The sequence below is a fragment of the Tympanuchus pallidicinctus genome, unplaced genomic scaffold (assembly GCF_026119805.1).
Source record: "Tympanuchus pallidicinctus isolate F22 unplaced genomic scaffold, pur_lepc_1.0 scaffold1, whole genome shotgun sequence".
In the NCBI taxonomy this organism is placed as follows: domain Eukaryota; kingdom Metazoa; phylum Chordata; class Aves; order Galliformes; family Phasianidae; genus Tympanuchus; species Tympanuchus pallidicinctus.
In genome coordinates, this window is record NW_026294618.1 from 5,644,025 (window position 1) to 5,667,331 (window position 23,307).

At 53.9% G+C, this 23,307-nt stretch overlaps 3 protein-coding genes and 1 long non-coding RNA gene across 12 annotated transcripts in view; 1 reads left to right on the top strand and 3 right to left on the bottom strand.

The window, feature by feature from the left end:
* Positions 1 to 2,736: 2,736 nt before the first annotated feature.
* Positions 2,737 to 7,450, bottom strand: TRIM35 (tripartite motif containing 35). 2 transcript variants are annotated; one of them, XM_052692433.1, is made up of 7 exons: positions 7,259 to 7,450; positions 6,288 to 6,735; positions 5,449 to 5,580; positions 4,861 to 5,091; positions 4,721 to 4,743; positions 4,183 to 4,304; positions 2,737 to 3,460 (listed from the first exon to the last, which is right to left on the bottom strand). In XM_052692433.1, the coding sequence occupies exons 1-7, from the start codon at positions 7,348 to 7,350 to the stop codon at positions 2,895 to 2,897; spliced, it is 1,614 nt and encodes a 537-aa protein (XP_052548393.1). In that variant the 5' UTR covers positions 7,351 to 7,450; the 3' UTR covers positions 2,737 to 2,894. The 2 variants fall into 2 exon arrangements, with proteins under 2 accessions (XP_052548393.1, XP_052548404.1); XM_052692444.1 differs by having other exon boundaries at positions 5,449 to 5,544; positions 7,259 to 7,436.
* Positions 7,451 to 8,315: 865 nt separating this feature from the next.
* Positions 8,316 to 19,736, bottom strand: DRC1 (dynein regulatory complex subunit 1). 3 transcript variants are annotated; one of them, XM_052691562.1, is made up of 17 exons: positions 19,568 to 19,736; positions 18,847 to 18,940; positions 18,207 to 18,319; positions 16,979 to 17,162; positions 16,169 to 16,306; positions 15,450 to 15,536; positions 15,076 to 15,198; positions 12,808 to 12,947; positions 12,344 to 12,478; positions 11,984 to 12,213; positions 11,429 to 11,595; positions 11,124 to 11,213; positions 10,495 to 10,581; positions 9,725 to 9,915; positions 9,159 to 9,302; positions 8,676 to 8,778; positions 8,316 to 8,490 (listed from the first exon to the last, which is right to left on the bottom strand). In XM_052691562.1, the coding sequence occupies exons 1-17, from the start codon at positions 19,720 to 19,722 to the stop codon at positions 8,416 to 8,418; spliced, it is 2,256 nt and encodes a 751-aa protein (XP_052547522.1). In that variant the 5' UTR covers positions 19,723 to 19,736; the 3' UTR covers positions 8,316 to 8,415. The 3 variants fall into 3 exon arrangements, 2 of the variants coding, with proteins under 2 accessions (XP_052547522.1, XP_052547528.1); XR_008208730.1 differs by lacking the exon at positions 9,725 to 9,915; XM_052691568.1 differs by lacking the exon at positions 11,124 to 11,213.
* Positions 19,737 to 20,689: 953 nt separating this feature from the next.
* LOC128086018 (uncharacterized) lies at positions 20,690 to 21,610 on the top strand. The gene is made up of 3 exons (XR_008209210.1): positions 20,690 to 20,983; positions 21,122 to 21,222; positions 21,468 to 21,610. It is a non-coding gene; the product is annotated as an uncharacterized LOC128086018 (long non-coding RNA).
* A 165-nt stretch (positions 21,611 to 21,775) lies between these two features.
* OTOF (otoferlin) overlaps positions 21,776 to 23,307 on the bottom strand; it is a 72,065-nt gene continuing 70,533 nt past the window's right edge. For all 6 annotated transcript variants that reach the window (XM_052690826.1, XM_052690843.1, XM_052690821.1 and 3 more), the window contains 2 exons: positions 23,115 to 23,215; positions 21,776 to 22,677 (listed from right to left, as the gene is read on the bottom strand). In XM_052690826.1, the coding sequence (XP_052546786.1) occupies positions 22,497 to 22,677; positions 23,115 to 23,215 (282 nt within the window). In that variant the 3' untranslated portion in view covers positions 21,776 to 22,496. The remainder of the gene's footprint in view (positions 22,678 to 23,114; positions 23,216 to 23,307) is intronic.

Sequence of the window (23,307 nt, forward strand, 5' to 3'; positions counted from 1 at the left end):
AAAATGAATATAGGGCGGCATCCAGGCCCAAGCATGGGATGGGCAGAGTGACCCAACTAAAAATGGGGTGACATTGCACAAGAGACACCGCAGCATGGCAGAGCTTGGGACGTTTGTCCCAAGGTTTGTCCATCCATTTATCCAGTGGGTGAAGGATCTTTTTGGGCATAGCATGCCCCCAGCATGGATAGGATGAGATGGCCAAACTCCTCCACCAAGATAGAGCTGGACAAGAGGAGAACAGGCAGAGGGGAGAGGTGTGGGGTGCTCATAGGGTAGGGCTGGTGGAGATAGAATTGGGGTTTTAGTGGGGTCCAAACTCTGGAGCGGGAGAAGAATCACCGAGGGTGGGGAGCACATAAAGGAGCAAGGGGAGGACAAACAACCAAACGCAGCAATCAGCAGCAGACAAACAGCCATTGTGGCAGTAAGACCGTCCCTGCTGTGGCTGGCACTGGGTGAGCACGTGGCACCCGTTGGGGGGGCTCTGCTCAAAGGCTCCTTTGAGCTCCCTGCAGGCGTGTGCTCATGGCACAAACCCGTTCCTGGAGGCACATCCTATCCCCACAGCCCCAAAGGAGCAGCACAGGGGTGGGGGCTTGGTGACCGCCCAGCTCAGGGCCATCATCTTGCACCCCAAAAGCCCTCTGGGGATGGCTGTTATTGTGCTTCCACAGCAGCTTCCTGGGGCCTCAGGAATAGGTTGATGGTTGGACTTGACTCTTTTCAACCCCAGTGATTCTATGTTCTACTTAGGGATGTTGTTAGAGGGCATGGTGGGGATGAGTCAACAGCTGGACTTGGAAGTCTTTTCCTATCTTCATGACACTACGATTCTATGACCGTGAGGATGGAGTCAAGGTATTTCTGCTGTTTTACCCCAAGCCCTTTCCAAAAATGCCCGGGGAGGCTCAGCATCACCCCATTGGATCGCCCTCCCAGTACTTCTCCCTTCAGCTTTCAGCATCGCATCTTTGGACCCATGGATTTGAACCCTCCCAAAGCACAGTCTTTGCACCACGCTCAGTTTTGGCTCTTCAGTCCCATTCCCCGGCCTCCTCCCAACCCCCTCCCACTGCCTCGTGCCCATTGCAGCTCCTCCCAAGGAGGGGTCCCCCAGTGCTGGGGATACGTACAGGGCTCATTCTCCAAAAAAGAGGAGGTCTCCATCATCGCATCCTCCGTGCCCAGCCCCAGGGCTGAGGGGGATGCAGAAGGAGGGGGGGGGGGGAGGGGGGGAAGCAGAGAAAAAAACACCGCCCTCCCCTGGATTGGTCAGAAATGACATCACCTCCCGGCTGTGAGCCAATGGGAGAGTTGCCTGCTTCCCCGAAATATCGCCTGAAATGTCGCTCCATCCCTGGATGCGCCAGGCAGCATCGGCTGGGGAGCACCCACAGCCAAAATAAGGTGGAAATCATGAGGATCAACAAGAGAACGAGAGCCCATAGTGCCACGAGGAGGAAGGCTTGAGCTAAGCTGTTCACCAGGCAGCAGCTCAGGGTGGAAGAGCCACAAAGGGGTTCCCACACAGCACCCGTGTTCCCCAATGGATCTTCCAGCTCTGGGTGTGAGAGCAAATGCTCAGCCCCTGGGAGGCATTGCTGCCTTAAAGCCGTTTCTCTGCCTCTCTGGGAATGAGATTCAGTGCTGGGGAAGAAACAGCATCCTTTATTACACAAAAAAATTTGCCATCTTAAGGAGCCAAGCCATTCATTCATATTGTTTTCTGCAAACAATGTTGGTTGTTTTTTTTTTTTCCCCAACAAATTGTCCAGAAAAAGTCAAAATGCTTCACTTTTGTCATCAGAAGAGATGCTTCGTTTCACTCGTTATTGCCATTTTTATGCCAGACACTGCAGGAAAACGTTCCCCTTGGGCCTGACAAAGAGAAACATTGCATCCTGCTCAGCAGCTTTGCTGCTTCTTACTTCCAAAGGATGCTTTGCTGTGCCCAAACGGGCCGTGGGATGCCCAGATTTCCAGCTGGAAGGTGGTGGGCAGAACAGCACAGCAGGATGCTGATGCTGATCTCCCTCTGTTCCCTGTATCAGGGCTGGAGATGGACCACGTCAGCCAACGTCACGAGGCGGAGGACCCCCGGGTTGTCCCCCCCCTCAACATCTCCTTTTGTTTTTCTGCCAGCAGTGCTGGTTCTTAAGGAGCATCCTCTGCGAATGGTGAGAAACCATGGAAACAGCCTGTTAATGTCATCATCCTGCCAGGCTGTGCCTGGAGCACCGCATCCCAGGGTTTGGGGACACCTGGGTGTCCTTGGCACCGTGCAGGGACTTACAGGAGAAAAGGGGTTATAATGCGAATCAAAACCCACTTGGGGTTTTGCTTTGGGGCTGTTGGTGCAGGATGCTTGGTGGGGACTCGGGGACAATGGGAGGCTGCTGTCCCCCCGTAGTTGGTTAGCAGATATGATAGTAGATATGGTTTAGTAGCTTGTGGTACTGATAGGAATGGGAGGGTGGTTGGACAAGATGATCTTGCAGGTCGTTTCCAACCTTGCAATTCTGTGATTGGTGGCATTGTGCTGGGGGAGTTTTTGTCCTCTCCATTCCACCTCTGAGTACACACTGCACATTGCCATCCCAGAGGTGGGGATTTATGGGAAACCCCTTAAAAAGGGGATGAGAAGGGATGAGCTCACTTTGGTCTGTAACGGAGAGAAACGGGATGGAGGCGGAGGTATGTGGGCACAGACGATGAGAAACTGTGACACCAGAATACCAGAATAGCTGTTTATTAAAGATAATTAAAAAAAAAAAAAGAGGTAACACACATAAATTCTCTTTTTCTGTCATCTTCTTTTTTTTTCTGAGGGAAGTTGACTCTAAAAGAGCACCTGGGGAACCCCAGGGTGGAGGTGACGCGGGACAGCAGCCCTACACAGGGACATCCTCATGGATGCGGACGCGGAGGGGACAGATGCGCAGCGCCTCAGGTGTTGCACCCACTGGTGTGCCCCCGACGTAGAAATAGGGGAAGACAGTGCCTCCAAACTTCTCATGGAAGGTGAAGATGTGCGTCTTGCAGTCGGCGTTGTAGAAGGAGAGCTCGCCTTCGTCGCAGTCCAGCTCGACGCGGATACGCACCAGGTCCCCCAGTGCCACCTCCGAGCGAGCCATGTTGGACGCCTGGCACATCTTGCTGTTCATCCCAGGAAGGCGATAGATATACCAGAACCCGGAACGCGCGTCATGGTGGAAGGTCCAATGGATGCCGCCACGCAGCTGGGCCACCCCGACCCTCCAGTTCGTGATGCCACCCAGGTGTACTTCCCAAGTATGGAAGCCTGTGGAGAATCCACGGGAACCCAGGATGCAGGGGGCCGAGGTGAAGCGCTCGGGGTTCTCCACCAGCAGCCTGTAGCTCCCGTTGGTGACGCTGGTCAGGTCTTCAGACACCGAGAGCCATCCTGCTGCCGAGTTGGGGTTGAAGCTGAAGGGGACTGGAGAGCGGATGTGTATTAGTGTGAGGGGTAAGGGCCTCGAGTTGTGCCAGGGGAGGTTCAGGTTGAACATTAGGAAAAAATTCTCTGAAAGAGCAGTGATGCACAGCTGCCCAGGGAGGTGGTGGGGTCACCGTCCCTGGAGGTGTTCCAGAGCCGTGGGGATGTGGCACTGAGGGACGAGGGCAGTGGGCACGGTGGGGTGGGCTGGGGTTGGACTTGGAGATCTCAGAGGGTTTTTCCAACCTGAATGATGTGGTGATTCTAGGATTAGACATGGTGGGGATGGACCTGATGATCTTGGAGTTGTTTCCCAACCTTCTTGATACCATGAGTGGGTACAGTGGGGGTGGATCGATGGTTGGACTAGAGGATCTTAGAGTTCCTTCCAACCTTCATGATTCTATGAATCTCTGCATTAGGAGGGCTGAGCCCAGCTTGTCTAAGGAATGAGCATTATGGATGAGTCCTGCAAGCAGGCAACTTACCCATAATCTCCTTTCTGGTGGCAACCAAAGGCACAAACCCACCCATGCATGGAAGAATGCATCCTTTGGGGCTGCCTTTTTTTGAGTGCAAGCACCCCAGAGCACCCCACAACTCTTGAACACATGGATGTGTTGAAAACATGGATGCTCCATGCCCTCAGTAGCATTCCCCCAGCCTGCCCAGAGCAGGGACTGATCTCATCCTTGGACCACACTCCCTTCCCATTTCCTCACCGACAGTGATGATGTTCAGCATCTTCTTCCACACGTTGTACTGCAGTGAGCCCAGGTACTTGGCAGAATCGATGAGCATCCCCAAAGGCACAGCCTCTGGCTCCTCAGCCGTGCAGGCAATCCTAGGGCAGGAAATGAGAACAGGGATAGGATGGGGCTGCTGGCACCCTTTTCTGCAGGGTCTTCCATAGCAGCACCCCACATCTCCTACCAGGCTGTCTTCCCTTTGTGTGAGCAGAGCAGGAGGTCCTGTTCCAGCTCCAGGGCTCCCACTTTGCTCTCATCCCAGGGAGGGGGCTACCTCAAATCCCCCCACCAGCAGGGACATTGGGTTATTGGAACAGGGAGGTGGTGGGATCACCCTCCCTGGAGGTGTTCCAGAACCGTGGAGATGTGGCACTGAGGGATACAGTCAGTGGGTATGGTGGGGAAGAGTTAATGAAGAGGTCTTTCCCAAACTCCACGGGTCTAAGATTCTATGATATGGGGACCTGTCTGGTCCCACCAGACAGAGAACACGGCTGATCCCAGGACTCACCTGCGCTTACGGTTCTTGTGGGTCTGAAAGAGAAGGAGACAGCAGGCATCAAACTCTGCTCCTAAGAATTACCAACACCCCAAGCCCGGTGCTGCTGTGCCCCGCGTGGCTGAGCCATGGGGACCCCATCAGGACTTTACCTTGAGGAAGGTATAGTCATCCTCCTGGAGGTCAGCCTGGAGCTGTCGGGCTTCGCTGCGCACCGCCTGGCTGCTCTCCGCCAGCTGCTTCATCTTGCTCTCAATGAGGCTGTGTTTGTGCTGCTTTTCCTCCTGCAGCTGCGACAGCAGCGCCTTCTCCTCATCCCGCAGGAACTCGTGCAGCTTCTCAAATTCCCTCTTGATCTGCTCCTCCAGCCGCTTGGCTTCCACCTGCCCAGTTAAGGATGTTAAGGTAGCTCCTTGTGCCCAGCACCCCTGCAATCCCTTCCGCTTCCCAAATTGCTCCTCCAGCTCTGGCCCTTGCCGAGGTCTCAGTGGGACCAAGCTGCCCTCCCATATCAGGGAAAGTGGAGATGAAGCCCTGAGCTCCATCTGAGACTTTCCTCCCACATGCATCACCCTCCCACTCTGGAGTCAGCTGCGTTCCTGTCTTGAGGTGTGTGTGCACCCATGTGCATGCAAGTGCGTGCACGTGCCATGTGTGTGCATATATGTGGGGACTGGGCTCATTGCCACCCCCATAGAAGGGACCACCAGGCTGCCACCCCACTGGCAGCAGCCACGCACCTTGTTGTGTTTGGAGATGGACTCGTAGGAGCGATGCACAGCCCCAAAATCCTTCACCTTGTCCTGCAGGGAGGTCTCCATGTTCTTCAGCTTGGCCTGCAGGGGGGAGACGCCCTCAGGACCATCGCAAGCCTACATCCCCAGGTTTCAAATGCAGAAAGACAAGAGCCCCAACCCCGGCAGGATGCGGTTAAGCAGGATCTTTGCTCCATCCATTCCTTCCCCTCCTGCAGCCCAGCACTGCCTACCCGCACCTCGACCCTAAACAGCAAGGCAGAGGTTTTGTTCCATGGCGAATCCTCCCTGCTATTTTTTTTCTTTCTTTTTTTGAACACAGCCAAGTTGCATCTCGCTCGGCGCCCTTTGCCCCGCGCATTTGGAAATCTGGCGCATCCCCATAGGCTGAGTCACAGCGGCTGCGTCCTGGCACAGTGCCTGGCTCTGGCTCAGGGCCGTGCTCAGGGCCGTGCTCAGGGCTGTGTTTGAGGCCACCTCTCCCACATCCCCTCCCCATCTCCTCAAGGCCAGGAGTAGCCATGCTGCGCTAACTCAGCCCAAAGCTCCCTGCTCCCAACCCGGAGGCGCTGCGGCAATAACCGGCACAGCCAGATCCAGCTTGGTGGCAGCTCTCCAAACCCCTCCCAACCCACGGGAGCTTCGCCACGCTTCCCTTTCCCGCAGGCTTTTGGGGTTGAGTTGATGATTAAGGCGGGGAGAGCATCAGCAATGATGCTGTAGGGTTGCACCCACTCTCGTAATCTGGCACGAGCAGCCTGCACCCTAATATGCAGAGCGATGCCTCTCTCCGTGCAATCAACCCCCAAGAATCGTTCCCTCACCCTGAAATCCATTGCTGTCTCCTGCACCGGCCTCATCTTGTGCCCTTCGTGCTGTTTGGAGCCCTGGCAGGCGAAGCACACCAGCTCCTTGTCATCCAGGCAGAACAGATTGGCTTCCTCGTGGTGCAGGGGGCAGAGGGCTGCAGGACGACCCTGTCTCCACCCTTCCTCTCGGAGGATCATCTCCACCAGGTTGTTGAGCGTGTGGTTGATGCGGAGGTCATCAAAGGAGGAGGTTTCCTTGCAGACGGGGCAGGCGTGGTGCCGGTGCTCCCAGGAGCGACTGATGCAGCCTTTGCAGAAGTTGTGACCGCAGCACAGCGTCACCGCCTCCCGGAAGGGTTCGTAGCAGATGGGGCACAGCAATTCCTCCTTGAAGGGGGTCGTGGAGGGTGAGACCAAAGCCGCCAAGCTGGAGGACGGGGAGTTGGCTTCATTTTCCATGGCTCTGTAGGGGAAAAAGGCAAAAGGAGCAGAGCTCCGGAGAGCAGCGACTGGAAAACAGCCCCGCTCGTGATGCAAACGGGCTTCCTGCCTGACTCACCCGCAGCTCCTCCCGGCCGGCACTGGCCTGAATGACACCGCGGGGAGGGGACCGGCAGCGGCCATGTCCAGCTCCAGAGCACCCCTGCGCCCGGCTCCTCCCTCCCACTGCCTCCCTCGTGCTGAACCCTCAGCCCCAGCCTCATCCCCGTCTCACCCCGGTGTCTAAAGCCCCAGCCCGTGTCACCACAGCGCCTGCCTGAATCCCCAGCCCTGCTGTTACGCCGGGGTCACCTCGGTGTCCGAAGCCCCAACCCCTGTGTCGCCCCGGTATCCTGTCTCTTATCCCCTAGGTCACCCCGTGTCCTTTATCCCTTGTGTCCTGTCCTTTAGCCCCCTCTGCCACTCCCGGCGCCCGATCCCGGCTCTCAGCTCCCAGCCCCGATGTCACACAGGTGCGATCCTGTTTTCGTTGCCAGCCCCCGTACCTCGCCGAGGACGATGCGGACGGGTGGCAGCGCTTACAGCGAGCCCTGCGCCGCGCTGGTCGGTGCGCACCGCGAGCGGCGGCCGGCAGCATCTCGCTCAGGAAGGCACTCAATGCTGGAGGAAGCAAAGGCGGTCCGAAGGGCGGGCGGGGGCCGGGCTGTGCTTACGGGGAGGGCTCTGGGCAGAGGGCCCGGCCCATCCCGGCTTTCTCCTTCCGTACAGACGCGGAAAGGTGGCGATTTTGTGGCTTGGGGACAAGGAGACCTCAATCCCTTGGGTCTGGCCATGGAAGCTGGTGGGGAGCAGGGGGAGGGTGAAAAACAACTCAAGGGCAGCGTAATAATGGTGCTGTTTTGCTGCGGTGTGCACGTACAGAGAGAAACTGCAGGTGCTGTGTTGAAGGAGTCAAGGCTAAAGATAAAGCTGGGCAGGAAAGCACTGCTGGGAATGAGACATAACCGTGGGGGAGGGAGGGACGTGACAGCCCTCATTGGGATAATCCTGCTGTAGCAGTGCTTTGGGCCAACTTTGCCCCAGAAGTGCAGAATTTGGGTCCAGATGTAGCAGAGCTGGGATAATAATGGAAAAATAATTGAGGGGTGAGTTGTCCGAGAGGAGTCCAGGGAGACAAAAGGAAGCAAAAGAATGGAATAAAGTGCAAAAGCAGGTAGAGAAAGGTGGCTTTTTCAAACACCACAATGCTGGTGGTTACGCTGACGTGGGTCCCTGCAACAACCTGTATGATGACACAGAGAGGGGAAAACAACGAGGCTGATGCCACCATGGGGCCAGCAGAGCCCCCAGGTCCTGCTGCCCTGCCCAGAAGCTGTGGCAGGGACAATTCCAGCTTCTTCCCCAGGCCAGCGGGCAGGCAGTGGGGTTGAGACTCTGCCCAAGAGCACTGCTGAGAGCTGGCAAAGTGGAAAGATGAGAGGGGTCCTGGCTCGGACATGCTGCAGGCAGTTCTTGGGTTGGGACAGTGCCACATCCCTGCTGCTCCCCAGCATCTTCAGAGGCTTTAGAGTGCTACTTGGAGGTTATACACACACTCCTGGCTCAAGTTTGGGAAAGGTTTATTAGGCCCTGACAGCAAGTCCTGGCTTCAGACACAGCTTCAGCTTGTGGCAGAGAAAAGCTGAGCCCTGGATCCATGCATTCATTGAGGTTCTTCAGGACAAGGCAGGTTCAGGTCCATCTGATGCACAGGAGGGGAGTGCAGCATGCTGTTTACCTGTGGTGAGAAGCACCCTGAGCCTGACAGTGACAGTATTTAGGTCTGTGGACACACAGTGGGGACAGCTGGGGATGTGGCTCAGTGCTAACCCCCTCCTCCACTGGGATCACATTGCAGGTACTACATGCTTGGTCTAAGCACCCCTGTCTGCAGGCTGCAGGTCAGGGAGACACTGCACTCACCCCGGAGTTGATGAACTGCTCCAGCATCAGGCTTAGCTCAGAATTCTGCTGCTGTAGGACAGCTACTTCAGCAAGCAGGTTGGCCCTCCTTGTGAGGATGTTGCTGTGTAAAGAGGGCAGAGAATTAACCCGGCCCCAGGAACAGGCAAGGAGCTGCCAGGAAGTCTCTGGGGTCTAAGACATCCTTGTGAAGCCCATCTGCAAGGATATGGGGACGTGGGCAACCTCCTGAGGCACTGTTGGGTGTCACTGGTGCTGTGCATCACTCTGCTGGTCCCCTGCACAGACCCAGTGTATCTCAGCTACCTAGGGGACATCACAGAGGTCTATGCTGAGCACCTGCCCATGTAAACAGTGGTAGCAAGGTTGGCAGATCTCTCTCCCAGCCAGTGTGCAGGGTCAGCCCATGCCAGCCCTGCTGCAGTCCCCCAAACCAAGACATTGGCTTTTCCCTTTTCCCCAGCATTACTGCCAGGTACTTACTAATATTCCTCCAGTGCCACCGCCAGAGCGTCCCACAGCTTCATTGTTGGCTCTGGGATAACGTGTGCCAAGGCTTCCCAGTACTCCCCATCCTTCGAGCTGTCTCGTTCCTGTAGCACCTCCTTTGCAGAACTGTCCTCCTCCCTGAGAGACAGAGAACAAAGTCCTGGGGGCTCAGCTCTTCACGAGGAACAGCCCCGTAGCTCTTAGCTGCAGAGAGCTGTCGTCACTGTCACACAAATGAACACAACCCTGAAATTAGTGGCACCTGCCTTCCTCATGGCTTTGTTTCCCTCTCCAGGCTGCTGTACATCTCCTGCCTGGTTGTACCCAGCCAACCCTCGCTCCAGCAATGAGGCTTGAAGCTGCCATCGACCTCCTTCCCTGGTGGGACTGTCCCCACCCCACTGCAACCTCATGAGGCAGGCAGGAGTGGCTCTCAGAACAGACAGCAATACAATATCCCCCAGCCTTGTCCACACACCCCCAAATTTCCTTGTCCTGTTGCCTCAGCTCTGTCTGGTTCTTTCCTAATGGCAGCAGTTCTGTTTTGCCCTCAGTCCCACCTCAGTTTGCGAAAATCCTGCACAAATGCTTTCAGGATCTTTAGGACGTCATCAGCACGGATGTACACAGATGGAAGGGAGCCCAGTGGTCTCTGAGAGGATTTGAGCTCATCGCTCTGGGCACTGGATTCACCATCTGCTCTGTCCTCACCCACGTCTGTGACATCTTCTCCACCTGGGCTTCCCTGGCTCTGGAAGGAAGGTCAGCAAGCTGGGCACGGTGCCCTTCCACCAACTCCTCCTCCCCAAGAGCCACCTTCCTCCCAAGAGCTTCCAACCACCTGCAGCCTCATCCTCTGGCAAATTTAGGCAGCTCAGACATGAACGGATGTGCAAAAGTCCCTGTTCAGCCATGGCAGAAGATGACTGCAACCCATCAACCTAATTTTTACCAACAAACTGTGCTTGTAGCTGCCATAAAATGGGTCAGGGATGTTTTCCAGCTTGGAGGTCAATCGGCACTGCTTTGCTATGTCCCTGGGTACATAATCACTAATACAAGGGACCTTGTTTAAATGCCCTGTCGAGATCAACCCAGCTCCACCTCCTCTCATTAAGGACCCTATAGCCTTGATATCCCCACACCTAGCCTTGTGGGTTATGTCCTGGGGTGTGTGTGGCCATAGAGCAGCCCTGGCACTGTTCACAGGCTTATTTTAATGCCCCCTGCCCCATTTCTGCCTTCCCTTGGTGTTCAGGAGATATTCTGCTCCCCATCCCACATATGCCCTGCTCTGCTGGGCTCTCCCTGCTGTCCCTAGCAGTCCAACCTGGCTGAGAGCTCCTTCCTTGGCTTTGTACTTCAAGAAGAAATCCACCAGCTGGTACAGGTCATCCTCACTGTCAATCTCAAGGGCCTGAGGAGCAAAAGAATATGGTTAGCATCACTGAAACAACACAAGAGGGGGAGCTAAAACAACAACAAATATTTTACAAGAGAAAAGGGTGCAGAACCTGAGCAGGACTGAGTGGTAAGAGGTGGTCTGCATGTGACAGGTGGAGGCATCTGTGGACGAAGGGCTTTGAGAACTGACCAGAGGAGCATGCTTCATGCCCTCCCACAATGCTCCTCTCCCCTTATGCCACAAAGTTCCACAGCTGGATCTTCCTCAGGCTTCTCAGTCCTATGCCACACAGACAGGTGGCAACAGCCCCTCTCCTCTCTGATGGCCATTCTTGGGTTCTGTACCCTCTCTATAAATCACAGCTTGTTCTTCTGGTCACCCTACACTCCTCAGGTTCTCCAGACCTTCCTGCTCCAGACTTTCCCACTTGCTTCCCATTTTCCAGGAGGAGAGAGGTCAAACATAGAGGCAGCTCCCCAGCAGTGGCCTGACCAGTTCAGAGCAAAGCCCCATGACTATCACTATCACTCCTGATGGGCCAACAGACAACTCACCGAAAAGATGGAGTCAAGCCTCAAGAGGGTGCATTCATGCTTTCCCAGTGCACGTAGAGGCTTCAGCAGCTTTCTCTCAATGAGGAAACCCTTGCCAGACACAAAGAGAAAAGGGAGCACAGAAACAGTGAGTATCTCCATTCCTGCCCAGAACCCAGCACCCTGCAGCCAACCTTTGCCATGCTATGGCTGTGCCACCCTCTAAGGACAGGCTGTGTGGGGAAAGTTGGCAGCAGCTGGGCAGCATGAGGATATTCCTCCTGTCTGTCTTTTTTGATCAAGACAGGTACTGCATCATCACGCACCGACTCATCGCTCACGAGCTCCAGGATCCTCTTGGCAGTCTTCTTGGAGATGTTTTGCAGAGGTGTGGCTGTATCCCCAGCCTTTGCTGTGTTTTCTTTTTGGCCTTCTCCGCTGCCCACTTCTTCCTTCTCCTTCTCTTTCTTCTCCTGTGCCCCACTGGTGCTCTCTGAAACAGAAAAAGGGTGAGAAAAAAGTCTTTATGCTTTGATTGTGCTCCCCAGGTCAGTACTAGTAACATCTCTGCAGCAGTCACCAGGGAAATCACAGCTATTCCTGGTGACCTGGAAATTATGCCAAAAAGACCAGGATGCAAGCTGGCTCTGGGTCAGCTCATCTGGAACTGGGAGCCACAGGCACAGCTCTGTGCAAAGATCCCCAAGGTGGCTTGGAATGAGCCAGCTCAAAGCTGGGCACGTGTCAGACCCTGACTGAACTCACAAAGTTGGTCAGATCCCTTTGCAATGGCAAAGACAGGAGAGGCAGCGGGGCTCTCATGGAGGAAGGTGAGGGTTACCCAGTGCCACAGGGGTGACAACTGAGGCTGTGAGTCCCACCTGTCAGGACCTCTGCAGCCAACTCAGTCGCCACCCTCTTTGCCTTGTAATGCCTGAAGGGGCCGATGTTGTTGAGGAACCAGTAATGAGGCTCTTCCCAGGGCAGCCCCAGTTGCTGGGTGTGAATGATGCGATCAGCATCCAGGGCTTTCCTCATTAACCCTTTGGCTTCCTCCTCGTTCATAAGCCAGACCTTCACGAACTTCTCAGCATCACTGGCTGCAAAGTGCCTGTGCAGAGAAAGAAAGCCCGTGGAAGCAGGCTTTGTGTCCATAAGTGAGTCAGCTCCCCTCTGTACCTCTTTCAAATGCTCTGAAGCCTCATCACAGATGGATGTCCAGGCCTCCACACACAGCCCACCTCATCCTCCTCTGCACCTCCTTGCACTGTCCCGTGATGCGCTCGCAGTCAGCTGCAAGGCTCTGGTTCTCCTCTCTGAACTGCTTCTCTTGTTTGACCAGTTTTGTTCTCAGATTATTGAGTAAGCTGTGGAGCCTGAAGAGGGATAGCAAAGCTGGGGATTCCCAAAGAGGCACCTTTGGGCAAATCTCACATGTATGAAGGCTTTGGGAGTTGGAGCTACCATCTGCTAGGGACTACTCAATGCCAAGATCTGACTGAACCCCACCAAGTTGTTACAGTTTGGTCACTGCCAGCTTATTCAAACTGTTCTGGAGATGGTGCTGCCCTGTGCTAAACCCTGCTCCTGCCCAGGGATGGGTTGGGTAAGAGCTCACTGTCCTGTGCTAGTGATGGTTTCCACAAAAACAAATGGCTGGGAGATGGTAGCAGGCAGAGCCCATCCTCCAGAGATGGTTTTTTACCGGTTGAGCTTCCTCTTCTGTTGTGATCTGATGATGGTGTTCTCCTCATCCTGCTTCTTAAGCACCTGAAAGTTGTATTCCAGCTTCTCCTGGTTCACCAAATAGACGGCTTTCATATGCTGGAGCTGCCTCTCCAGGTTCTGTCAATTCAGAAAACATGGACAGAAGCTGTGCTGTAAGTAAAGGACACAGAGAAGCCTGACCATAGTGATCCTGCACCTTCAAACTCAGCTTCTCAGGCACATTTCTCCCAGCTAACCCCTCCTGCCTGGCCCATGAGATGGAGACGTTGGTTGTCCATGAGGACACGTTGCAGGGCCATCTCTGGGGAAGGGAGAAGGGAATGAAGATGTACCTGACTTACACTCACTGGGGTACTTTACCTTCAGCACCTTTAGTTCCTGTTCCAGGGACACCTCAGGACAGAGGTATCAATAATCAAGAAAATCAGTACTTCCAACTTCTCATTTCTTATTCTCCCTTAACTGGAAGGGTAATGTCTGGGCTATAAAGAATTACACAAATGCAGTGCTGAAGGGAACCACGAGGACATTTTGCTCACCCCTCCGCCCCGCAGAGGGAACAGCATCACCAAGACAGGCCCAGCAGATGTTGATTTTTGCTATTCCTAACACCCTGCATCAAAGCACAGCTGCTGTTGATAACCACTGAGCAAGTCCATGCACTTTTAGCTCTCTTGGCTTGAAATCTCAAGCCTAAATCTGAATGCTAATTTAAGTCTTCCCTATCCAAACTGAAAACTGTGACTTTTTCTTGCATCTGATGTGGAACGCAGAGAAGCCATTCTCCTCTATCATACAAGACTGTGAGAATTTAGAGATAGAGCTCCTCCCCGACAAAATCTCTTCAAACATCCCCAACCTCTCCACCTTTCATTACATGGCATTCATCTACTTGCTTTTTTTTCCAGACTGTCTGTGTTATTCCCTGGTGTGTTGCCAAACCTGAATGAGGACATGCAGGTACAAAGTCGAGAGGAATAGTTCTCCCTCCTGCTTTATGTATGGCTCTTTTGATACTACAGTTAAACAGAGCAGGTGCTTTTTCACAACAGCACCACAGTGCCATTTGTGAACCTTGATCTCCATTGCTGTCTCCCTCCCCAAATGGCTCAGAGCCACCTGTGAACATCACGCAGTCTGTATCAGCCCCTCAGTTATCAATATGAAGTCGAAGAAGTCGCAGAATCTGGACTGTTGGACTTGCTCTTTCAAGTGGACAGGGACAGCAATGCTTTACCTACTGTTGTGAAAACCACAGGTTTGTGTTGCAAAACCTTCCTAGCTTGTATTTCCCCAGGCCTCCTAGGGAAACATCATGTGGGACTGTCCTAGTTTTGGCTGAGACAGAGTGAATTTTCTTTGTAGCATCTGGCACCGTGCCCTGTTATGGATTTAGGAGGAGAAGAATTCTGATAACACACTGATGTGTTGTTGCAGAGCAGTGCTTACACAGAGCCAAGGACTTTTCTCATTGCTGCCCACATGGCCAGTGAGGAGAGTAGGGGCTCAAAAGGAGCAGAAAGGGAACAGAACCAGGACAGCTGACTAAAATCATCAGAGGGAGATCCCATACCAGGCAGCATCATGCTCAGTAATAAAAATGGAGGGGATAAGGGAGTAGTTAGCAACTGCATTGTGTATCACTTGCTTTGTATACTCTTTATTATTTTTTTTCCCTTCCTTTTCTGTTCTATTAAACTGTTTTTATGCCAACCATAAGTTTTACTTTTTTCTGATTCTTTCCCCCACCCCACTGAGGGTGAGTGAGTGAACAGCTGTGTGGTGCTGAGCTGCCTGCTGGGTTACACCACAATAAGCAATGAGCCTTACTGAAGTCAAAAGCAAGTCTGTGTCTACTATGCAGCATGGGAAACAACATATGACAACAAGCAGGGAAGGTATCAGCTGTGGTTGTGTCTTCTGCTGAGCCAAGGAGGCTGAAGTGGACTTTCCTGAATGCATTCAAGGCCAGGCTGGATGTGGCTTTGGGCAGCCTCAACATTCCCAGTTGCTTCATACATCCTAGAGCTGCTACAGACCACTTAGAAGCCAAGGGCACATTGATACTGTTCTGTGGATCCCATTGAGAGGAGAGACAAAAAGCTCCATCATGCTGTTGGCATGGAGCTGGACCGTGCATGCTGAAGAGCTGAGGTGATCTGATACCAGATGCAGCTTTCACATCACCCACCTGCCCTCCAGGGCACTGAACAAATCAAATGGCACACAGCAGCCCTTTCTGTACCTGCACATCACTCTCCAGATGAATCTTCATGCTGTTATACTCCTCCTCATCCTGCACTCGCAGCTGATTCAGCTGTTTCTCATACTCTTCCACCTTCTTCACACGGGCATACAGGTATTCCAGCTAAGGGCAAAAGAAGAATATCATCCATCAGTGGTGACAGCTTCCTCCCATGATCACAGCTCCCTCAGCCAGTGCTAAGCAAGGTCATGCACGGATAATTTCCTGGCAGAGCAGGCTAAAAAACCTGCCCCTCTGCCCACCATGCACCTGAGCAAGCAGCTGCCATCGTGCACACTTGTTTTCCAAGGCAGCTCAGTGCTGGAGAGCAGCACCAGTCCTGGCAGAGTTGATAAATCTCATGGGGACTTTACCTGTTTTGTGTTGAGGGCTTGGATGGCCTCCTCCCACTTCTTCCTGTTGTTGTCCAGCAGCTCTCGCCGTTCGAGCTCAAAAGCTTTCTGCCAAGGAGACAGAGCTCTTTACCATCATGTTGGCACCTCAATTTGCCAGCCTCATGCTAGTCCACATCAGGACAGGACTGACAGCTGCTCCTGTCTGATGAACACACACACAGGCTGATGTCGCCTCTTGCTGGCAGAGATCTGAGCACACTGGGATTGCTGTCAGCCACCCAGACCCACGAGGGCTGCTTTTGGTGGCAGCTCTGTAAATTCACTGGAAATCATTGTCTGGTGTTGAGCCCTCGCTCAACAACACATACAAGCTTGATCCGTGACTTTCCATGCTCTGCAGAAGGTAGGACTTAGGACCAACAAGGCTCCTTCTTGGCTTTTAGCAAGACAGATAACCAGCATGAAGCAGAAATAGCTTTTAAATGTTTCCACACTACTTTGTGCTGAACCAAAGTCATTCACAGCACTGTATAAAGCAGTCCCTCAGCATCCAGCATCATTCAGTGCTCTTACTTGGCCAGATTTGAGCTTCATTCAAGACATCAACTCTCTGCTCTGGACAGTAGTCAACCCAGCCAGTGGAAAGAGGCTGAGGACTTCTGGCCACAGATATGGAGAAGGGAACAGCAGCAGCCTTTCTCCCTGAACTCTCTCCCTCCACTGAATGAACTGGCTACCTCAATCTGATGGACGTTGTGACGGTAAGTTTTCAACATCATCCTGATTTGCTCCTCCATTCTCTCCAAAAGCAGGTGGATGTCATCTGACTGCTTCTTAATGGTTTGCACGTATTGCTCATCTTTGTTTTTCAGCTCCTGGAGGAGGACAGCAGATGCTGAAATCAGAGAGAATATTTTACTAGGGGATAACAGAGAACATAGGACCCAGATGCTGCCTTTTCCAAAGGAGAAGAGGTGACAAGGACAAAAGGCCATGAGGTATTTAGGAGGAAAGGAGGGAGGAGAGACAGATCACCACCAAAGGTCACAGCAGGTGAGAAGATGGAGTGGGAGGTGACACACCTGCAGGCAGGCCACTCCTGCTCCTGAGGGCTAAGGAAGGTGCTGTGGGGAGGACTTGCTTCCCTCTAGGAAAACAATCTCTTTCTCAACCACTTTATATTACACTACTGTGAAGTCTGGGATCTGCCATTTTGACACTGGTGGCCCTGCCTGTGGCAGGGGGGTTGGAGATTCATGACCCTTGGGGTCCCTTCCAACCCTGTGGTGCTGTGACACACTGCTACTGGTGTCCTGCACATCTGTCCCTGTATACCAAGCACTACCAAGGCACTGGATCTCACTGTCGACACTGCATCACTTGCAACTCCTGGCACATTTATCCTGGACCAACTGACACTGCACGCATCCCAGCCATGTGCTGGGGCCTTGGAGAGCCAGAGGGATGGCTATTGCTTTAGAACAGCATCCTCCAGAGCTTAAAAATTTCAGTCTTTGTTGGTTACCCCTGCATGGTCCCCACGCTACCTGCTGCAGTTCACCAATGAGCTTGTTCTTCTCCTCCAGAAGCTGCGTGCACAGCTGCTGCTGTTGGTTCAGCAGCTGCCACAGCTCCTGAGGGATTGTCATCTCCTTGGCCAAGGCCCACTTCGAGGTGATCTCCTCAAACTTGTCAGCACTGGTCCTGGCTTCATTCTCCAGCTTCTCCACCCTGTGAACAGTAAATGAAGATAAAACCAGAGCAAGGCAGCACTAGCAAAAATTCTGAGCAACGAACTGATGTCTTGCTCCAGCCAGCCTCCCACAAACTGCTCCTGCAGTGCCCTCCAAAGGCAACCAAGAGAAAGGACCCGGTGTTTTTTAGCTGATCTCTGCAGGCAAGGCTGAAACAGCCAGTCCTTTGGAGATCCCTCTGAGGAAGCTGCACAGGTCAGCCAAGGCAGCCGCAGAGCAATTGGAGAATAACCGAGGCTGGAAGAGACTCAGGAGCAGAGCAGGCTGTGCAAGGCCTCATTCAGGCAAGTGCTGAGTATCTCCAAGGAGGAAGCTCCCTACATCACCATGGGCCCCTGAGCTAGCATCTGATCACCCTCTCCATGAAGACATATATATGCACTTCCTCACATTAGCACAGCCTCACATTTTTCCCAATCCTCACACACAGCAGCCTGGTGTGGCTGGCCCTGCACATACTCATGCTATAGCTAACAATGACTCACTGCTAAAAACAGAAGGCAACCTCTGGAAACAGATCATTTACCAAGTCACATCTAAGCACTGGTTGGCATGTTCTCCAGCACAGTGTCACCTCTGGTCTTAGTGAGCTGCTTGGTCAGTCAGAAGTGAGGACAGCTGTATGAGCAAGGAGACCACAAGTATGTGGAACAGCCTTCTAGGCAGAAGCTGAGAACCAGCTGTATTTCTCCCAGTATGGAGACAAAGCTGTGATGGGTCTAGAGAAGACAGGTAACCAGAGTGCCTGGAGTACAGCAGTACCACTTAAGGAAGTCACTAGCCTTGGCATGCCACAGTCTGTAAACATTTATCTGTGGCAGGTGGGACCTGGGAGCTCTTGTGTGCCTAAATTTTTCCTTTGGAAATTAATTACAGAGCAATCCTAACTTTTAAGTGTATGTGGATGATCAGAGTTATGATGCTTTGCACGTAATGCAGTCATCTTGGGAAGTGCTCAGAGAGCTGCGCAATCATCCGTCACTCCTTCCCAGCAGAGCAAACCCACGCCACAGCCTCTTACCTCTGTAGCTTCAGCTCAGCCTGTTCTGCTCTCCTCTGTGTTTCCCTCAAGTCAGCAGCCACCTGGATATCTGTCACCATCCGTGTGCCTTCAAAGAGCAGCTTGGCCAGCTTCTGTGAAGGAGGTGGTACAAATACCTGACTTCAGCTCTGGAGGGAGGGATACTGGAGCTGCTCTCATTATGCTGTCAAGGCTCCAGATCCTATCCCCACACTGAGAAACCTGTGTAGATCCATAAACTCCATCTTCTCATTCTATGGCAAGGTTCAACAAGCACTGGAAAGACCTCAGTGCACCCACGGGTCCTCCTCCACTTGGAGAGCCCCGAAGATCAACAGCACCAAGAGGAACTGGCCCGTGCTCAGTGCACATTTCTGTTTTGCTTTCCCTGTATTTGGACAGTGAGATTTGAGTCTGGATGGACAGCTCCAGTCCCAGATCCTTCCAATCCATGGGCATTTTACTAGAGGGATATCTTGTCTTCAATATGTGGCCCATGAATCCCCTCCCACTTGGTCCTACAGAGCTTCTGCCTCTGCTTCCTCTCTCATAAAGGCTGCTGGGTGACACTGAGCACTGCATGAAGCCAAATGCCTACAGTTTAGGAATCCAAGAGGACCTTCCTGTCTTGTTGTCATACCTGCCGGCTCTCCTCAACCTGCTTGTGGCTGATTCTCTCCTCTCCCACCTCTTCAGCCTCCTCCTCTGGCTCCTCATTTTCTCCAAGGGCTTGCCTGAGCATGAAAGGGAAAAAGACAGAATCTTTTACGCACTATCTTCCTAATGTTGAGAGATCATCTTGCAAGGCTTGCGACTCCATCCCAGCACAGGCAACACAATTCAGCAGGCTCACCGTGCCCCAAAAAGCGCAGAAAAGAGGCAGCAAAAAGTGGACCAACCTCCTGGTCCTGGGCCCACAGCTCATGTGGGTTGGGGGATGCTGTAAGAATTGATGCCATCTCCAGGCAGGTGGTCCCTGAGGTTATGCTGCTGCTGGAAGTACTGGGGTCAGGGAGCCGGTATCAGTTTGGGGTGAAGTGGTACTGCTCTGAGGCTGTGTGCACCAATCCTTGGGCCCGTTTGGGGAAGAGGAGGTCATCAGGATGGTGGATTCCAGGGGGAAGGCACTGCTTTGGTGCTGGCTGGGGGCTGCCAGCTGGGATGCGGAGCAGGCCTGGCCTGTGGGGGCGTGGGGAAGGGCAGACCCAGACACGGCATGCTTCAGGAAGAGAGGCCTGGGCCGGACAAAGGCAGCAAGGGCCAGGAGGGGAGGGCAGAAGGCTCGTGACCAGCAGGACTCGGGGTGCGGTACCGCCGTGAGACAGAAGGACAGGCCGCGGGATGGCCGCCCCGCTTCTCACCGGCGCTGTGCATCGAGGCGGGCGGCGATGCGGCGGCGGCGAGCGGCGATCCGCTCCTCGGGGCCCGGCTCGGCCGGCTCCGGTTGTGGCTCCCGGTCCAGGCCCGGCTCCTGCCACCGCGGCCCCGCCAACTCCTCGCCCGCTCCGCGGCTCATGAGAAACCGCGTTGCCTGGCAACGTACGTACCGCGCACGCGCAGTGGTACGGCGCCGCCGCTGAGGCGTCGCGCTGTCGCCTAGCAACAAGGGTGCTGCGCATGCGCATAGCGACAGTCTGGTTGCTTTGCGGCTCTCCGTCGCCAGGCAACGGCACGTACGTGCGTGCGTCTAACGCCTACCGCCAGAGTTGCTGCGCATGCGCAGTAGAGCCAAGGGTGAGGCGGTGATCGCGCCTAAGGGGTGAGGCTATGGGCAGTGCCAGCAGAGCTGAGTCGGTCCTGAAGGGCGGAGGGGTCCAGGAAAGCTGGACGATGCTCAGGAAGGAAACCCTGAGATGCTTTTGTAAATCTATTAACTGCAAGAGGAGGGCCACGGAGAATCCCCTGCTTATTGGTGGGGAATGTTACTGCTGAGGACAAGGAAAGGGCTGAGGTTCTCAGTGCCATCTTCTTGCAGCTCCTTGGTGTTCCCTTCAGTTTTGGGGATATTCTATGATCCGTGGTTCTCTGATTAACAGCTGAGTACTGCAGAGAGCTTACACCAAAAACCTTGCCAAGCAAACCTGGTGTGCTTGAGCTTGTCCTCACTGCCCAGAAAGATTTCTCAGCTTGCAAATATTGTGTGCAGCTCAGCCCTGAGCAGCCATTGTGAATCAAAGCGATGTCACCATCATATCACAGTCATGGCCCTGATTTAGGGGGCTTCAGGATGCTCCAGTCTCTCTTTGACTGCATGGCAGAGTAAGCAGCTGAGGAGCATGGCAGTTGAGCTGGAAGAAGGAGAAGGGATGTGGGTAGGAGTGGGTGCCCTATGTTGCCCCAGCCTTTCGTCCCTTTGGGGTCTGCCTGGGTTTGTCAGCCTCCCCAGGGCTCCTTTCAGTGCTGGGTGTGCAGGCTGATGCTGCCAAATGGACTGGGATGGGCATGGGGAGCAAAGCTTGGGAGGCCAGCACTGGGATGTGCAGTCCTGGGATCCTGTGCTGTTGAGAAGGTGTTACTGTGGGAGTGATGGGATGAGCACGAGAGGAGCCTCGTTAGTAAGTTTTGTGTGTTGTGTTTTGGATGGGTCTGTTCAAGAGGACAACCACTGAGCCCGGACCTTTGAATCGCCATTGAAGATGTTTTGGCTCCTAGTCAAGTTATTCCTCATTGTTCAGCTGCAAATGGTCATGAAAATACTGGGCTTCCATACTTTTAGGAGACAACTCTGGTCATCAGCTCTGATAGTTGCCCTGTCCTTGCGGAGGGTGATGCTGCAGGTAAGGAAGGAGCTCACTCCCCAGCTTCCCAACTTCCTCCAGCATTGGGGCCCTCCTGGGCTCTTCTGGGCAACCTGGGCCAGAGGGATCCTACTGGGAGGGAGTTGTGCCTCACTAAACCTTCTTGTGTGCATACAGAACAGTGCTGTGAAAAGGAGCACAAGGAGAAGCACAGTCCGGAGGGAAACTGTGCAGAGGCACACGAGGAGATCAACGAGGATTGCAAAAAATCTAAAGAGGTGTGCATTATACAGGGTGGAAGAGCTACTGAGGGGTCAGGCTTGATCCAAGTGTTGCTCAAGAGATGTCCGCTGCCCTGTGCTCATGCCCACCACAGCCCCTTTGCTCAGAGTCCCTGTGTTGGAGTCCCTGGCCACTGGGCTCTTCACTATTCCCAGTATGGGTCTTCCTGCCCTGGGAATTCCAGCTCAAGGGGAGCCAAAGGGAGCCCTAAGATCCTCTCCACTTCTTTTCTCCCTCCTAGATTGAGACAGCGGATTCTGCACTATCAGCTGAGCTGTGGCTGCAGGTTTCATGTGGTGGATAGAAGAGACTGCATCCATTGTGTGCAGGCTCAGCCCCTCTCACCACCACCACGTGCACTGGGGTCATGTGCACTGCAAAGGGTGAGACGTATCTGTTCTGAGAATCGTTGAGATAATGTACAGAGATGAGAATGGCTGTAAGCAGCAGGTCAACGGCGAGCCCAGACTTGACAGCATAAAACACAAATATCCTAAAAACATCTCTGAGTGTTTCTTAAGTACTGAATGAGGGTCTTGCACACTTGAAGCTGGGCATGGTGGGTCATCAACGGCTGAATATTACAGAGAACTTACACGAGAGCCCTTCCCTCCCTCCTTCCCCACTCTACACAGTCAGAAATACTCTCTCGATGACTACAAACCCGCCAGAGAGAAGGATGGAGGGAGCTCACACTGTACCAGAAGATGTGGCTCCCTGTGAGCCTCAGGGCTGTCCAGCCAGTGCCAGTGCTGGGTAGGTGGCCCTGAAAGATGTTTGTGCTGCTGGATGCTTCCTTGCCTCCGCTAGTACCCCAGGGAGGGCAGAGCAAGGTCAGCCCCTTGCAGAGCCCCCAGATTCTCTTTCTCAATATCCCCTCAAGGAGCATTTGGGGAACATTCCAATGACTCCAGCATCTCAGCTCCAGCTCAGCTCTTGCACTCCTCACCTCTGCAGCAGGGTGCTGAGCTCTCTGGGGGGTGCCAACCACTGCCCCAGAGGGCAGAGGGCCACAAGACCCCATCCTGGGTGTTCTGCCGGGGCTGGCTGTGCACCACTGCCAGCCCAGGGGAATGATACCCAGCCTCACGGAAGGAGCTCCTCCAGCCCCATTTCTGTGAGTGAAGACAGGAATGCACAGATAAATGCAGAAGAGGAGGCCCAACAGGAGCGAAATATGTCCTGAGGCTGCCAAGAGGCTGTGGAAGGAGAAGGGCATGGGGCTGGGGCAGGCGGTGCTTCTGAGCTGGAGGTTGGATGCTCCCATGCTTCATGCTCCCAGGAGTTTCTTGACCATGTAGCCTGGCATGCTGTAGAGGAAGAGGGCCACCATGATGAGCAGCAACAGGGCCAGCACGATTTTGATGATAAGCCACTTGTAGCGGGTGCAGATAAGGTATTTGATGGACTTGAGAGGGTTGAGGAACCAGATGAAAGACGTGTCTGGACGGCTGCAAGGGAAGCAAACACCCTCATGAATGCCACAGTCATGGAGAAGGCAGGCAGCACAGCTAAAGAACCACAGGGTGGAAAGGGAAACCATGGGTCTGCCCCTGGGTAACCTTTGTGAGGGGAACTAGCAGGACATGTGCAGACAGACAAGGGCAGGGATGTGGGGGAGCCACTGGGAGCTGGTGTCTTGTTGGTCAGGACAAGAGAGGAGGAGTTGGGAGGCCAGAAAAAGGGGATGAAGCTAAATGGAAAGGGAGCCAGGCAGTGAGTAGTGGGCAACGGTGGGGAATCAAAGGAGAAGGGCCATTCCCATAACTTCCATCCCTGAGGTGTGACCTTTCTTCACCTCCCCATGCATGGGTCCCTCCCTGAGCACCACCCAGCAGCATCTCATAGGAGCCCTGGCATCTGCTGGGGAGATGGGTTTTCTGCTTACTTGGGTTTCTCCAGCGGGTCGGGCTCATTGCGAGCCAGCCCAGCAGGCGATTTCTCTGCCTCCTCTGCAGTCAGGAGGTGCAGTTCAGCTTCGACTTTGCCCTGAAGGGAGAGAAGGATGCTGTGCCCCAGGCTATGCTCCCTGCCTGGCCCACAGCCATGGTGATAGGGGGGCCTAAGGGAGCAGAGAGGAG

Coding starts and splice junctions, on each gene's coding strand:
- TRIM35 (XM_052692433.1), bottom strand. CDS start 7,350: ATGCTGCCGGCCGCCGCTCGCGGTGCGCACCGACCAGCGCGGCGCAGG. Junction 6,736..7,258: donor TCCGCATCGTCCTCGGCGAG/GTACGGGGGCTG, acceptor TTTCCCCTACAG/AGCCATGGAAAATGAAGCCA. Junction 3,461..4,182: donor GCTGAACATCATCACTGTCG/GTGAGGAAATGG, acceptor TCCGCTCTCCAG/TCCCCTTCAGCTTCAACCCC.
- DRC1 (XM_052691562.1), bottom strand. CDS start 19,722: ATGAGCCGCGGAGCGGGCGAGGAGTTGGCGGGGCCGCGGTGGCAGGAG. Junction 18,941..19,567: donor CGCCTCGATGCACAGCGCCG/GTGAGAAGCGGG, acceptor TTTCATGCTCAG/GCAAGCCCTTGGAGAAAATG. Junction 17,163..18,206: donor GCTGAGCTGAAGCTACAGAG/GTAAGAGGCTGT, acceptor TACTGTTCACAG/GGTGGAGAAGCTGGAGAATG.